The sequence below is a fragment of the Macrosteles quadrilineatus genome, unplaced genomic scaffold, assembly GCF_028750875.1.
Source record: "Macrosteles quadrilineatus isolate MER2022 unplaced genomic scaffold, UCM_ALF_1.0 Scaffold_6__1_contigs__length_79288215, whole genome shotgun sequence".
NCBI classification, from domain to species: Eukaryota; Metazoa; Arthropoda; class Insecta; order Hemiptera; family Cicadellidae; genus Macrosteles; species Macrosteles quadrilineatus.
The window spans coordinates 72,383,149-72,397,507 of NW_026542599.1; the positions used below are offsets into that span (position 1 = coordinate 72,383,149).

At 33.4% G+C, this 14,359-nt stretch overlaps 1 protein-coding gene across 1 annotated transcript; it reads right to left on the reverse strand.

The window, feature by feature from the left end:
• Nucleotides 1-3,947: 3,947 nt before the first annotated feature.
• LOC128997634 (uncharacterized protein K02A2.6-like) lies at nt 3,948-5,084 on the reverse strand. Its single transcript, XM_054423273.1, has one exon. It carries the CDS (start codon nt 5,082-5,084, stop codon nt 3,948-3,950), a length of 1,137 nt encoding a protein of 378 aa, XP_054279248.1.
• Between the last annotated feature and the right edge of the window lie 9,275 nt (nt 5,085-14,359).

Consider the following 14,359-nt stretch of genomic DNA (forward strand, 5'->3'; position numbering starts at 1 on the left):
GGAAAGTCTATACGTTTTCCATACATTTCCTTGTGTTTACAGTAGCCGTTGACTTGGAGTGTAAGTTAATCTATCTTTTAAGCCTTATTGCAGCATATATTTATTTATTTATTTCAAAAATTGATTTCAAGCATATCGTTGGTCCTCCATTTTGGGCACAGGTACAAAGACAACTTACACTTACAATTTATCATATAATTATTTTAATTTGATTCATACTAGAATCTCCATAATCACTACGTACAAATTGTGTTCATCTAACAATATTAATTCAAAATATACAAAAGAAAAAAGTACTTTCTAAATTTATTTAAAAATATGTATTGATAAAATATGGGCAAGAAGTTTGTTGGGCCATTTCTTTATGGTTAATATTCTGGATTCATGGTTATGGTCTTTGGTCAAAGGAAACGTTAATGTTTGTAATTTGCATGAATACTGTAAGAACACAAGGATACGTTTTTTACAAAGGTATTTCTATTACTCTAAACAAAGCAGGAGAACAAAGAGAGGCTCTTTTTAAAACGTATAAATCCACAGGATTTTCATTACCATCACTTACGATATTAACAGAATATTTCTTTCAGAATAAATAATTTATTACTTAAAAAGGATTAATTATCTCAGCGTAATTGTATTTAATTATTAGTTGAAAATTACCTTTTACATTGGTTATTAATTAAAATTAATCGGAACTTGAATTAATTACTTTTGCTAGTTACAGAAAATCACAAAAACAGGAAATCATTAATATTTAATAATAGTGTTCATATTAATCTGACAGGGTTATTATCAAAACAAGAAATATTTGTCAATAAGATAACGGTATTGAACCGTAAAATAATTATATTCATAAGTATTAACATGTGTTTAGAGTGAGTACTAAATTGCCTTATATAACGTCCGCTTTAAAATATTAATATTTTCGGTCTCCAATGATGCATGTTAAATAGTTTTTCGAACATCGAACGATTTTAACGATCAAATGTAATATATTTTTGCAAAAATTTGATATTATTACTTAATATTAAATCAATTGTCTGAGTAGTCCACACAACGTAGATTGTTGTTATAACTAGATTGGATTAATGAATGTCCTGTATACTTCACATTCTGCTAGTACCCTTGTTTACCCTTTGTAAAACGTATATAAACACAAAACTTTTCTTATTATAATCACTTACAATATTAACAGAATATTTATATCAACAAATAGTATATTGATTAAAAAAGGATTGACGATCTTAGGCTTATTTTATCTAATTATTAGTTTCAAAAAAGGCCATTAACTTCTAAAAAAATTTTAATAATGTACAAGATTACTATTTCAAACGACTCTGTATATTTATTACTGTGGCATATTGAAAACCGCTTTACCATAAATCTAACTAGGCTTTTTCAAAATATTCATTTGTTTATGAATCGTTTGATGAATTACAAGAAAGCTCAAGCTTAATTATTCAAGCATGAATGAAATCGTGCTCTCGCCTTTACAGTAATTACCGAGCGAAACACAAAAGGATTGTGTAAAAATAACATTTGTCACATTAATTATTTGTTTGTTTGCACAACGTAATTTTCCTTCAATTCTTTGTGAGCCCGCATAATATTTTTCTCTTTGTTCTTCTTTAAATGCTAAATATTGTCTGCGTAAAAATCATAAGAGTATTACGTGAAAAAATGTATTTAACGTTTTAATGTAATAACACATTTCTCATTAAAAAACAATAAATCCTCCTTGTATTTTCTTGTCAACAATCCAAAAACTAACGTGTTACACACGTTTGTAACTGTTCGTTTTGATTGAATAAATTTATTATAATTACTTTTCCAATAAAAAATCCTATACAGTTTCTACAATCTTTAATGGATTTTCCCCATGCAACAACAGCCTATTAGTCGAACAAGCATCTAAAAACGTAAATATATAAGAAATACAAAATAATAAGGGTTAATTAATTTAATAACATGTTTTGTGTTTCGTATGTGATTATATTTAACAAAAAACCACAGCAACGCTTGAAACACCGTTCCAAGAAGAATACCTCGTCAAGGGGCAACAATTGATTCTGTAAAGGTTCGTTACGTTGACAAGAAGTGTCTCTTGTTTTTTTGGTACAACAAAAAAAAAGTCAACAGAAAACCAGTAGAAAAGCGTAATAGTTGTTGATATTACCTCAGCTAAGAAAACTCGGAAATTACGTGAGCACAGACAAGTGTGATGACTTCTACTATTTACATACCTTAGAAACTTTACGCATTACGTAATTCCGTTTAGCTAGTAATTTTAATATGCACCTTTGCAGGAATACAGATTAAAATAGTTATCTATATACATTTTTACTTTTAACAACCTGAAGTTTAGACTTCAGGTTTAGACATGATGTCAATGTTACAGCATTGTTAATCCGATTTCAAAGTAGTGACTGTGTTTATCAAACTAAATTATACACTCTGAATAAAAGAGTAAAAAGATATTAATAACAGAAACAATAAGGTTTCTTAAAACACGATTTTAGAACTATCCTGATATTTCAATGATAAGGAAGGTGTATTTTAAGAAGGCATTAGCAATAAGCCTCAAAAAATTTTGTATATTTTTAAACTTTTTAAATACGTAAGCTGTTGCAAAGATAAGGGTTACCAAATGATTTTTTTACCAAAACCATTTAATGTACACAGAATTACGTTTGACTTACGTTAAAAGTACTTTTAATAAATCAAACGTTTACTCATTAATATTACATAATACAATAAATAAAATATATAAAGTATATAAAAATGTAGCTCTACCAAAATTCTTCACCAATCTCGTCGAATCAATCGCATTCAAACTATCAAAGATATAAACTATGGCATGCATTTATGGGAAATCGATATAGCCAAACGATGCCAAGATATAAAATCTAGGGTGAGCAATAAACAGCCATCGTTGTCATTTCGACTGTACGAGAAGTCAGGCTATGGATATTAGCATAAAATCCACAGTTTTATTGTTTCTCTGGTCATGCATCAAACTCGTTTATGTTAACCGATCTAGAAATATGTTAAGCTATTTACACCTATATCGTATTGTTTTGTGTGAAATAAAATTATGAGGAATAGTTTTGTAGGTCATTATTTTGTATTGCCTAAAGATTGATTTACAGGCATTAGGCCTACAAATAAATTCATCAGTGTTTCCCTAGTGTGTTAATTGAGCAAAACAGTCTGGAGGTATCATAAACTAACAATTTGGTTCCTTGTAACGTATACTTCATATTCCTAATCCAACCTAACCTTAAAACACTTAATGCCCAAAATTACGTAAAGTGCTAACCTGAAACACATGCCTAAACAAGGCAACCTTGAAACGCAAATTTCGGGGTGAAAATGGTGTTTGCCTAAAAAGTTACAGAGGAAAAGGCTTAGAATTACCTTATTTAGCCGAATAAACAACACGTTTGTAAGAATCACATGAGTAGCATAAGTTCATAATACCAAGGTTGGGCTTAAGGAAATACTCCAACTCACTTTTTCAACTGCTGATAAAATTGAAATGATAAAATTCGGTTGTTGTAATAACTACTAAGAAGGAAACATGGCGACATCTAATTACGCACCTTGCTAGAATCGAAGTGACGATCATCAAGGCGGAAAACTCCTTGACCGATCGGCAGCCAATCAGGGAGCTCCACGCCGATGTAGGCAGTGCAGCCACCCAGTAACTTAATGTTTCCGGTTACTAATAATCTAATATGGTCCTATTGCTACTATATTACACTCGCCACCATTTAGATTAGGCCCACACTACTGCTGTAAGACCACAAATAACATACTCTTCAAACATAAAACTTTCTCTTCATAATAATTTCTTTTTTTCATTTTTATTAATTAAACCTTGATTCCAACTTAAAAATTCTTCTCATAAAACTAAAATAAACTCTTCTCACTTCTGCCTGAATAGCTTAAAGGTCTAGCTTTTCAGGCTTTTGAATTGTCCTTTTTGACCTTCTAAGATTGGGCGGGCTGCACTGCACTACCGCAGGTGAGTCTTCATGTCTTGGCTGGACCGCTGCAGTCTCAGAGTCCTTCAATGGAGATTGCCGCCTGGGCGAAACTTGCTGCCTCTCCTTGTCCTCTGAAGTTTCTCCTCGCTCAGGAAGTACTGGTTTCATGGGAGACCTTGGCTCACAACTTGGCACTGCTATCCCCTCCTCTTCCATGTTCACTCTAGACCTGAGGTGGTCAGCATGGCAACGCCTAACTTTTCCCAATACACTAACAAGATATATTACAGAACTTTTTACTTCCAGAACTTTTCCAGGTACCCAATCAATTTTCTCCTGCCTGACAGTTTTGACGAACACTTTCTCTCCAACTTCAAAGGACCTTGCCCTTCCCCTATGCCTATCCGAACTCTCCTTCTGTCTGTCCAGGTTCGTGTCAATACGAGCGTTGAGGTTAGGTTTGAGAAGTGCAAGCCTAGTTTTAGGTTTCCAGTTGAGAAACAATTCTGCCGGGGTAAGTCCTGTTACAGTGTTAGGTGTATTTCTGTATGTCATTAGGAAGTTATCAAGTTTATGTTGCAAAGTCAGAGAACCAGTACCACCTTCACTCAACACCTGTCTCAACAGGTTCTTCTTCACTTCTTGAACGCACCGCTCGGCCGCACCATTTGACGCAGGATGATAAGGAGGTGATAAGACAAACCTTAATCCATTCTTCTTTAAGAATTCTTTGAACTCAAAACTTGTAAAAGAAGGGCCATTATCAGATACTAGAGTGTCCGGAAGCCCATACGATGCAAAAAGTGAACGGAGACGCTCAATGGTCTTGAGAGAACTAGTAGATTTCATAACAAACACCTCGATCCACTTGGAAAAACTGTCTACTAGTACTAACATTTGTTGCCTAGAATTAGTATCTTCAGCGAAATCTATGTGCACCCGTTGCCATCTGCCATACACACGGGGCCACTGTTGGAGAGGGACTTTTGGAGCTGCATTCCTCGTACACTGACAAATATAACAAGAAGACACTGTTTCTTCAATACCTTGTTCTATACCGGGCCACCACACATAGCTACGTGATAACAGCTTCATCCGTGTAATGCCTGGATGTTGATCATGAAGCAATTCTAAAACTTGATTCCTCAATTTTGTCGGAATGACCACACGGGCCCCCCACAGAATACAATTACTATCCACAGAAAGTTCATCTTTCCTTTTTACATAAGGCAATAACTCTTTATCCACAGCGCCATGCCAGCCGTGCCAAACATTATCTCTTACTTTAGATAATATAGGATCAGTACCAGTGAATTTAGCAATTTCCTTAGAAGTGATAGGTGATTCGGTACTCACCGTGCTGAAGCAGTTTAGTACCTCCACGCATTCCTGAGTGTGCGAGATAAAGTTGTTTTCCAGTTCCAGTGAATCACTTGCCGGTAACGGCAACCGGGATAAGGCATCGGCATGTGGCACATCAGACGCCTTGCGATATCTCACTTCGAAGTCATACGAAGCCAAAATCAGGGCCCATCTCTGTAGGCGCGCTGCGGCTAGGCTTGGGGTTCCTCGCTTTGAGCCAAAGATAGTAGCCAACGGCTGGTGGTCACTCTGTATTATGACATGTTTTCTCCCGTAAATATACTTATGAAATTTCTTAGCACCAAATACTAATGCTAGAGCTTCCCTATGAAGCTGAGAATAATTTTTCTCACTTTGACTTAGAGTTTTAGAGGCGAAAGCAATAGGCCTCTCTTCGCCATCAATCAAATGGGACAACACCGCCCCCACGCCTCGAGGGCTTGCATCACATGTAAGCACTAGTGGCTTATTGACATCATAATGTACAAGAATATCAGAAGATAACACCCAGTGTTTACTCTGTTTAAAAGTTTCAGCACATTTCCTAGACCAAACAAAAGGAACATCCTTTTTCAACAACTCATAGAAACAGTTCAGCTTATCAGAGATATTGGAAATAAATCTACCATAGTAATTAATGAGTCCTATATATGATCTCAACTCCTCCTTACTTGCTGGTTCCGGGGCATCCTTGATGGCTTCCACTAGCCCTTCTCGTGGACTTATACCTTCAGCCGACAACCTATAACCTAAATAGTCTACAACAGGTTGTAAAAATTTGCATTTACTATCGTTAACCTTCACTCCATATTCTTGGAAGCGTTGAAGAACTTGCTCCAACCTAGACACTGCTTCAGGGTATGAATGTCCGCCAATCAAGACATCATCAAGGTACGCTACCGTACCGGGAAGATTTTTAATTATCTCATCAATAGCTGCCTGAAACAAAGCAGGTGCACTGGATAGGCCATATGGCAAACGAGTAAGACGAAATAATCCTTTATGTGTTGCCAAGGTTAACAACTCCTGTGAATCCTCAGCGACCTCCAGTTGAAGATAGGCTGTTTGTAAATCAATAACAGAGAACACAGAACAACCAGATAATGAAGCAAAAATATCCTCGGGTTGAGGTAAAGGATAGTGTTCAGTTTGGATAACTTGGTTTAACGTTACCTTAAAGTCCCCGCATAGCCTAACTCCTGTAGGCTTAGGCACAACAACCAGTGGGGTTGCCCAGTCGGAACTCAAAACAGGATAAGCAATTCCATCATCACATCTTGTCATATCTTGTCTATTTCCTCTTCCACTTGTTTGCGAAGAGCGAACGGCACTGGACGAAATTTGCAGAACTTCGGTACAGCTCCATCTTTCAAAATTATATGTGTCTTCACACCCTTGATTGAACCTAATTTTCCTTCAAACACAGAAGAAAACTTTTGCCTTAAATGCTTAACATCTTCCTTGGCCCTAGGCTGAACCGAGTCAGCTGATTGAAGTGAAGTTAGGTTAGGTAACTTGTCAATAGAGTTTAGGCTAGGCCTATTAAAAACGTGCTCGTCGGAGCGGTTTACAGTTTTATCTTGAGAAAATATAGACTTCCAGTCTAAGGTTACATGTTCAAGCCAGTTTCTACCTAGCAACATTGGTTGACCCGTTTGGCCTAACTCTACAATAACTAACGGCAAGTCCTGATAAATTTGGTTGGCCGCTTTTACTCTAACCAAAATCTGTCCCAACACACTTACTTCATTTCCTGAATAGGTAAGTAGTTTTACATAACAAGGCTTTAAAGCCAGATGTGAAAAATATTTACGATACCACTCAAAGGGGCAGACCGTAAGGGCGCTGCCTGTATCGAGCTCCATGGTCACATTATGGTTTTCAATCATCAACCCTACTTCATAACCCGCCTTTCCATCTCCAAGGCCTACACTATACAGACATAAGTCCTGTAAAACTTCCGATGTCTCTTCAACATTGTGAACCTTAAACACTTTTTTGTTAGTCCTAGGCCTACTATCAGACACATCCTTTGACCTACACACCTTACCAAGGTGTCCAATTTTTTTACATATATTACATTTAAAATTGATATAAGGACATTCATGAGCCTTGTGCTCTTTCGCACAACGATAGCATTTTAGCTTATGAAATTGGCCAACTAGGCCTACCTCAGGTGACCTTGAAAACTTAGCTGATTTAACTCCATGCTTGGCACTTAGGCCTACTTTACGTGGACCTAGACTCATTTTATTTAAATCATGAACATGGTTCCCTGAACCTACAAAAAGACTAGTTTGTTTTTCAGCTTGCTCTAAGGTTAGTGCTAATGAAAAAGTTGAATCCAAATCTTGTTCATCACTGAGAAGTTTTTGCCTAATTGCCTCATTGTGGATTCCAGATATTAATTTATCCCTGAGTGCATCCTTAAGAAAGGCTTTGAAGTTACATGTGCTTGATAAATGCCTAATTGCTACCATAAAATCAGCAATACTTTCATTGGGGCGCTGAACACGTGAGTAGAACGTGTAGCGTTCGGCTACCACTAACCTTTTTGGAGAATAATGTGCTTCCAACACCTTTAACAGATCCTTATAATCCTTGGAATCTACCGAATCTGGTGATACTAAGTCCGTGAGAACAGCCAGAGCTTTTGGTCCAATTACAGTAATCAAAATGGATAACTCCGATCCTTCCTTTACGCTGTTGGCCTTCAAGTAGTGTTTCAGCCTCATTAAATATGACGAAATATCCTCTTCATGAGGGTTAAATTCCCCCATACTCCCTATTGAACGGGTCGACATGGTTCCTCAAATTAATTTTTCAACAATCCGCACTCGCGAAAAAGAAGTTGAACAAAATTAACTTTACTACGACTGCGCCATTTGTAATAACTACTAAGAAGGAAACATGGCGACATCTAATTACGCACCTTGCTAGAATCGAAGTGACGATCATCAAGGCGGAAAACTCCTTGACCGATCGGCAGCCAATCAGGGAGCTCCACGCCGATGTAGGCAGTGCAGCCACCCAGTAACTTAATGTTTCCGGTTACTAATAATCTAATATGGTCCTATTGCTACTATATTACAGTTGTCACCTAAAAGTAATTTAAACTTATTTCAATTTTCCAGTGTATAAGTAAAAAAAAAAACTCTAATCCTTGAATATCAGCGTCTCTTTTTCTAATATGGTTATACAATATAATTTTTTTTTAACCAATAGATATTCTAGAATTAAAACAACTATATCCACACTGCTGAGGCATAGTTTTAAGGTATGATAATAATTACTCAAACTAAATACAGTTATAAATTGATGTATGTGTAAGCTGTCACGAAAATTTATTTTTCCATTAAAGTGTAAGTAAATAGGCCTAAGTAGTGAATTATTATTTTATGTTGTTAAAATTCACTGCATTTCCCACAGGCCCAACGTGATGTAATAGAAAACAGCCTTGTCAGACCTGCTTGGAAATCCACCCCGGGAAATACAAGAACAAATCCTTGATGGCACATTTTAAGGAAAATACAAATACTGTGTACATATATTTGGATACCTTAATATTTTGTATTAATGGTAAACGTATTGGATTCGTATGTCAGATGTTTTTACTTACTTTGCTTTTATTCTTTTTTTTTGAATTTAGAATTATTTTTTACCTACCTTTATGTAAGTATAGATCTGTAAATAGCGTATATTTGATTCATATAATTTGAAAATTAAGTCTATTTCCATTAACTTTTTCTGGTTGATTCACTTCCATTTCCATAAAACTAGATGTTGAATCAAACAAACTGTAATAAATATATTTAGGATATTTTACGTACACCAATTGAAACTACTAACACTATACACCAATAACAATAAAATTTCCCAAATAATAGACTCTGTTATGCAATTCTCTCGGTTTATAACATTCCAGCTGGTGTTTCAGATTTTTTAAATATCCTCCTCATACATTTCACATATGCAGCAGGTGTAAACTAAAATACAAATATCACAGCAGTTTATACAATTCAGTTAGTATTTTGACTGAATTGTGAAAATATTATACTTTTATATATGATTAAATTGTACAAAATATGAAGTCGAGATAAGATGAATGTAAAATAGACTAATCTTAATGTGTACAATTGTCTTTAATTACAAAATATTATTGAAGATCTAAATAAAGTAATTTATATTCGTTTATGTATTTTTTTATAAACTGTAACAGAACAATAATGAACTGTACTGATACAATCTTGAAATTTATAAATGGTTCAGTGGGATTCGAACCCATGACATTGCTTCCTCGGTATCAACGTCAGTTTCGCTATCGACCAAGCTCTCGAATCACCTAGATTAAATAATAATTATTGTGTATTGATTAGCTATACGTGTCCAAGCCTTTAGTGTAGGGTAAATTAAATAACATATGAATTGGATATAATCCTGAAGATAACATCTCAATAATATAGATGAAAATACGTTGTATAGTATCCTGTCAAATGAAATCCTTTCTTAACATTTGTACTGTTTTACAGTTCTAGTTTTAGTTTTGGAGCAATTGCCTGACTAGTTAATTATTTTGTTGAATCCAAATAGTAAAACATGTGAATTATATTGTTATGTCACAGGCTATTTTAGTATTCTTAGAAGAAATTTGAAATGTTTGGTGGCTGTGAATATACAAGAAAACATACAGTAAACTATATTTTACTCTAGTAGAACCATACTTAATGTGTTGCTTAATTACAATCGCATATAGTCACAACTAACCATCATACTGAATACACCTGATATCAATGTAATATCAAAGCACAATATCGTACAACTCGATAAAGCAATATCAGACACAAAATATCCATTTACCCAATATTGTCTAAAGGTACTAGCTTGTTTTCTGTTGTTCTCTACGTTTAATTGGTGAAACTATTACTATGTTAAAACAATAAGAAAATTAACCTTCCCATAGTAATACTGATACGAATTGTTCTTTACAGTTACGATTACAGAAAGGATTACATTTAAGCTTAGACCTGAGACAACACCACACAACGAAGGACTGTTCTCATGCATACTCATACATACTCTATGAGTAGCTTTACAGAGTAGTTTATTGGATGAGGTCTACTCAAGTTAGTTTTATACGTGCTCCTCTTGACTTTCATGAACAATTATTTTCTCAAAGAAAATATTTAATTCGCCAGTTAAAAAATTATTATATTTTTCGAATATTAGTTGTTCATTTGTTTTGGATTCAGACTTTCTTCCCAAATGATAAGAGAGGTTGTATAAATAACAATTTTTCATTTTTATTTACATTTTATGAGTTTGAACAATTAATTTACTTTAAAACAGCAATAGGGGTTCATTAAAGATGTTTGATTTGGTAGTTTATAATATAATCTAAAATCAATGTGAAAACAAATTTTGTTTGTTTTAAAACCTCAAAGTAAAAAAAGTTGTGTTTTTATGCATCTTTAAACTGTTAAGTCATTGTGAATGGTAATAAAACAATAACCAGTATGGTTTCAGGTTTATCAATGTATTCCAAAAGCAGGTTCACAATATTTATGATCTTATTTATAGTATAATTGGTCCAACTGAATATCATCCAGTAAATTCAATCGCCAGTAAAATATACACATATCCAAATCAAACGACATATTATAGTATTACTAAAATTTTTTTGTTATTATATTATTATTTGTATTTTTTATTAGATCGTAAGTGACTTGGATATAACTTTAACAGAGTCTGTGGAGTAGGATATGACATAAAATGTTAACATCCCATAATATTTTTAATGTCCCAAGTTGACATCAATGTACTACGCCTAATGTAGGGATATACAGAACCTGCTCTTAAAATGATGACATGGATGTCAATATCATATCATTGATGTTGCTTCTTGAATATGATATTACCTCTTCCACTAAAAACCAGTGTAATGTTACTTTTGACACTACCTATATGATGAAACATATATATACTTGTTAAAACCTTTGTATCATGGCCTACACTATTAAATTATGTTACCAAGTATGTCTTAGTCTGCATATGCAAAAGCTTCTGGATTAAGAAATGTTAAAAGTCTGTTTGAGGGTAAATAATTTACGTTTCAATATTATATACATATTAATGCAGTATCTTTAGTAAACACGGTTCCACCAAGATAGAGTTGCTAAAATATTCTCAACTTAAACATATTCCCAGGTAACTTAGACATCTTGATTGAATCAAAAAGGTTACGTGATACTCTTATAAAGCAGTGCGAGCTCTGTGTTGTCAGTTTCGTTCTAAAAAACTGTAAAACTTCTCTTGACTACTTTTATAAGCTCACGTTGGTTTAGATTGGCTATATTTAGTTGCAACTAGTAAAAGAAATATTTTGCAGGTGGTGGGATTGCTATAAATATTTTTATAAAGTTTTTTTTATTACTACTTTGCAAAGTGGTTTTATGTGCATGTCTAGCTTTCTAGCATTTAAACAACAGTACTTCGATCGTCATATAAATAATATTTTCATAAAACTTTATTTTATAAATACGGAAATGTGTGCTACAAATACTACTGAACATGTCGACGTTTTCGACCCATTACTAAAATAATTGAATATACAGAAGGTAAAATTGGGTCTTAACCTGGAGTAATTAAAAAGTGTAAGTAAAGATAAAGGCTTACGCTTGCGTTGTTATGTTTGGAGCAGATGTTCCCCCCAAGATTGGTCTCTTCTTAAGCACTTAGCTCAAGAAACTTAATCTGCTTCTTAGGCAGGCTCTCATGTGTGCTATTTAGACTTTCAAAATATATTGCGTCTCTGTTATATATTTTCTTTAAAAGATTCTGTTGAGTTTTATACATGCCCATGAGTTAAATATGATTCCATAAACCTTTGAAAAATACCTTTAGGTTCGGTACAAAAAGGTAAGGCATTTTACCTTTTACATTTCGCAATATACTGCAAAAGGTACAGAAATATGTACATTTTGTACAGTTATCCAAAAATAGGAAAATGCCTGATACTTGATAATTGTACTCTTGACTATATATAGGCAATGATTGTATACAGTGTAACTAAGATGCTAAGCCTTATGAAATGAGTTTTCATATGTATCATACTTTTGGGATAAATATAGGAAGAAACCAATTTGTAGATAATTGTATGGAAGGAAGAAATTTAAATTTGTTGATGCAAAAACTCTCAACCTTGATAGTTTTCCATTATTGAGTGTTCCCTCAAGAGAAATACAAGGGAAGGGTCCTATACATAGAGATGAACATTTCAAGTAAGGCTTAGTTGCAACATGGGAAATATCTGTCCCAGCCTCAAAGGGCTGTAGATGGTGTCGTTTTTGACTTGTGGATTTGTTTTAAAAATAATATAGGCTTTTATTTTATAGTTTACCTACCTTCTGAGAATACTTTGCTAGCTTAATATAGGTTCTAAGATACCAATAAAAAGATATAGTATTTGGAAAAAAAATGTGGTTCTAAAAACATAATTTTATGTCTTAAGTAAATTAAACTAATAATAGTACGTATTATGAGACATTAGACAAACGACATGTTTGTATGGGTCATAACGAATGACGAGTTAAATCTTTCATTTAAAATCTTGATAAAATATCTTTAACACGGTCACCTTCGATAATATGTTTCAAATGTATGTCTCATGTGTGGTTCTTAGTTGAGGAATGAATTTATTTTAGTCTTATTCTAGACTTTAAAAGTTCATTCTGTCATTTCCCATAAAAAGTCACATTCTAGTTAAGGAGAGAAAATTTATTGTAAATAAATTAGGGACACAAGATTAAACTTAAACATTAAACATGTATTTTTGATGAATGATAATTTTGTTTCACTAAAAAACAATGACTTATTAAAAGGAATTGAAAAAAAAACAAAGTGGTGACTTTTGAGTTAAAATAAATATTTAGCTTTATACTTCAGAGTCGTCGAAAACAGTGTTATTATCAAACGGGAAAAACCAACAATGTACGTCTATTAGGAATCTGTTTACAAAATTTCTTCACCTAAAATAATGAAACATGTGTTATGTTTGTATTGACCAAACAAAATCGTTTAGAGTAAATTTTCTGTTTCTTTGCCTACACAATATGTTGTTACATTGTTTCTCTTAATAACAAACGACACTGTACAACGTCAGCAGTTATATTTTAATATTACACTTCCAGTGGTTGAAAACTCGACCAAAATATATAATGAAAAGACTTTTCTATTTTTACAGCACACTATAAATAAAACATGTGATTGGAATTTCTCCCATTTGTTTTGATTTTATGTTTATATTTCATTGCTGTTTTGTCACAAGCATGGCATCCCATAAGGCACATGTTAATTTTTGTGGTACTTTCCTGTTAAAGGGAACATTCATTATTATTGATGATTTTTTTCTCGATATATCGATGTTTTGGTTTTCCGATCTATTACAAATTGACAACAAGAAATGAAACTGTTCTAAGCTAACCTAACATAACCAACCATACTTGCTGTACCATTTAAAAATTCCGTTTGGGTTGAATATAAAAGGCAAGTTTTAAACGCGGAATTTTTTAATGTTACAGCAAGTTTGGTTAGTTATGTTAGGTTATTTATTTTAGAACAGTTTCATTTCATTAATGTTTGTTGATACTGAACAATATTTTTCGTCATTGTTAGCTGATATGTTTCAATTTGTTAATATCGATATATCGAAAAAAAAATCATCGATAATAATGAATGTTCCCTTTAACAGGAAAGTACCATTTTTGTGTTAGTTTAAAATTCATTTTGTGTGCTTATTTTTGTGCATATTTTAGTTTATAAAGGGATTCTGCACGTATAGAGAAAAATTTATTTCTAACAGTATGTGTAAATTTGTCCTGTATTACATACAAACCGAGATAAAAAGCTTTTAAAGGAACAAGCTTGCCTATTAGTATATAGCTCACACGTTTTACAATGTACACATTTATTTTTGTTTTAATTTTCCTACATTTTTGACAAAACTCATTTTA

Coding starts and splice junctions, on each gene's coding strand:
- LOC128997634 (XM_054423273.1), bottom strand. CDS start 5,084: ATGAAGCTGTTATCACGTAGCTATGTGTGGTGGCCCGGTATAGAACAA.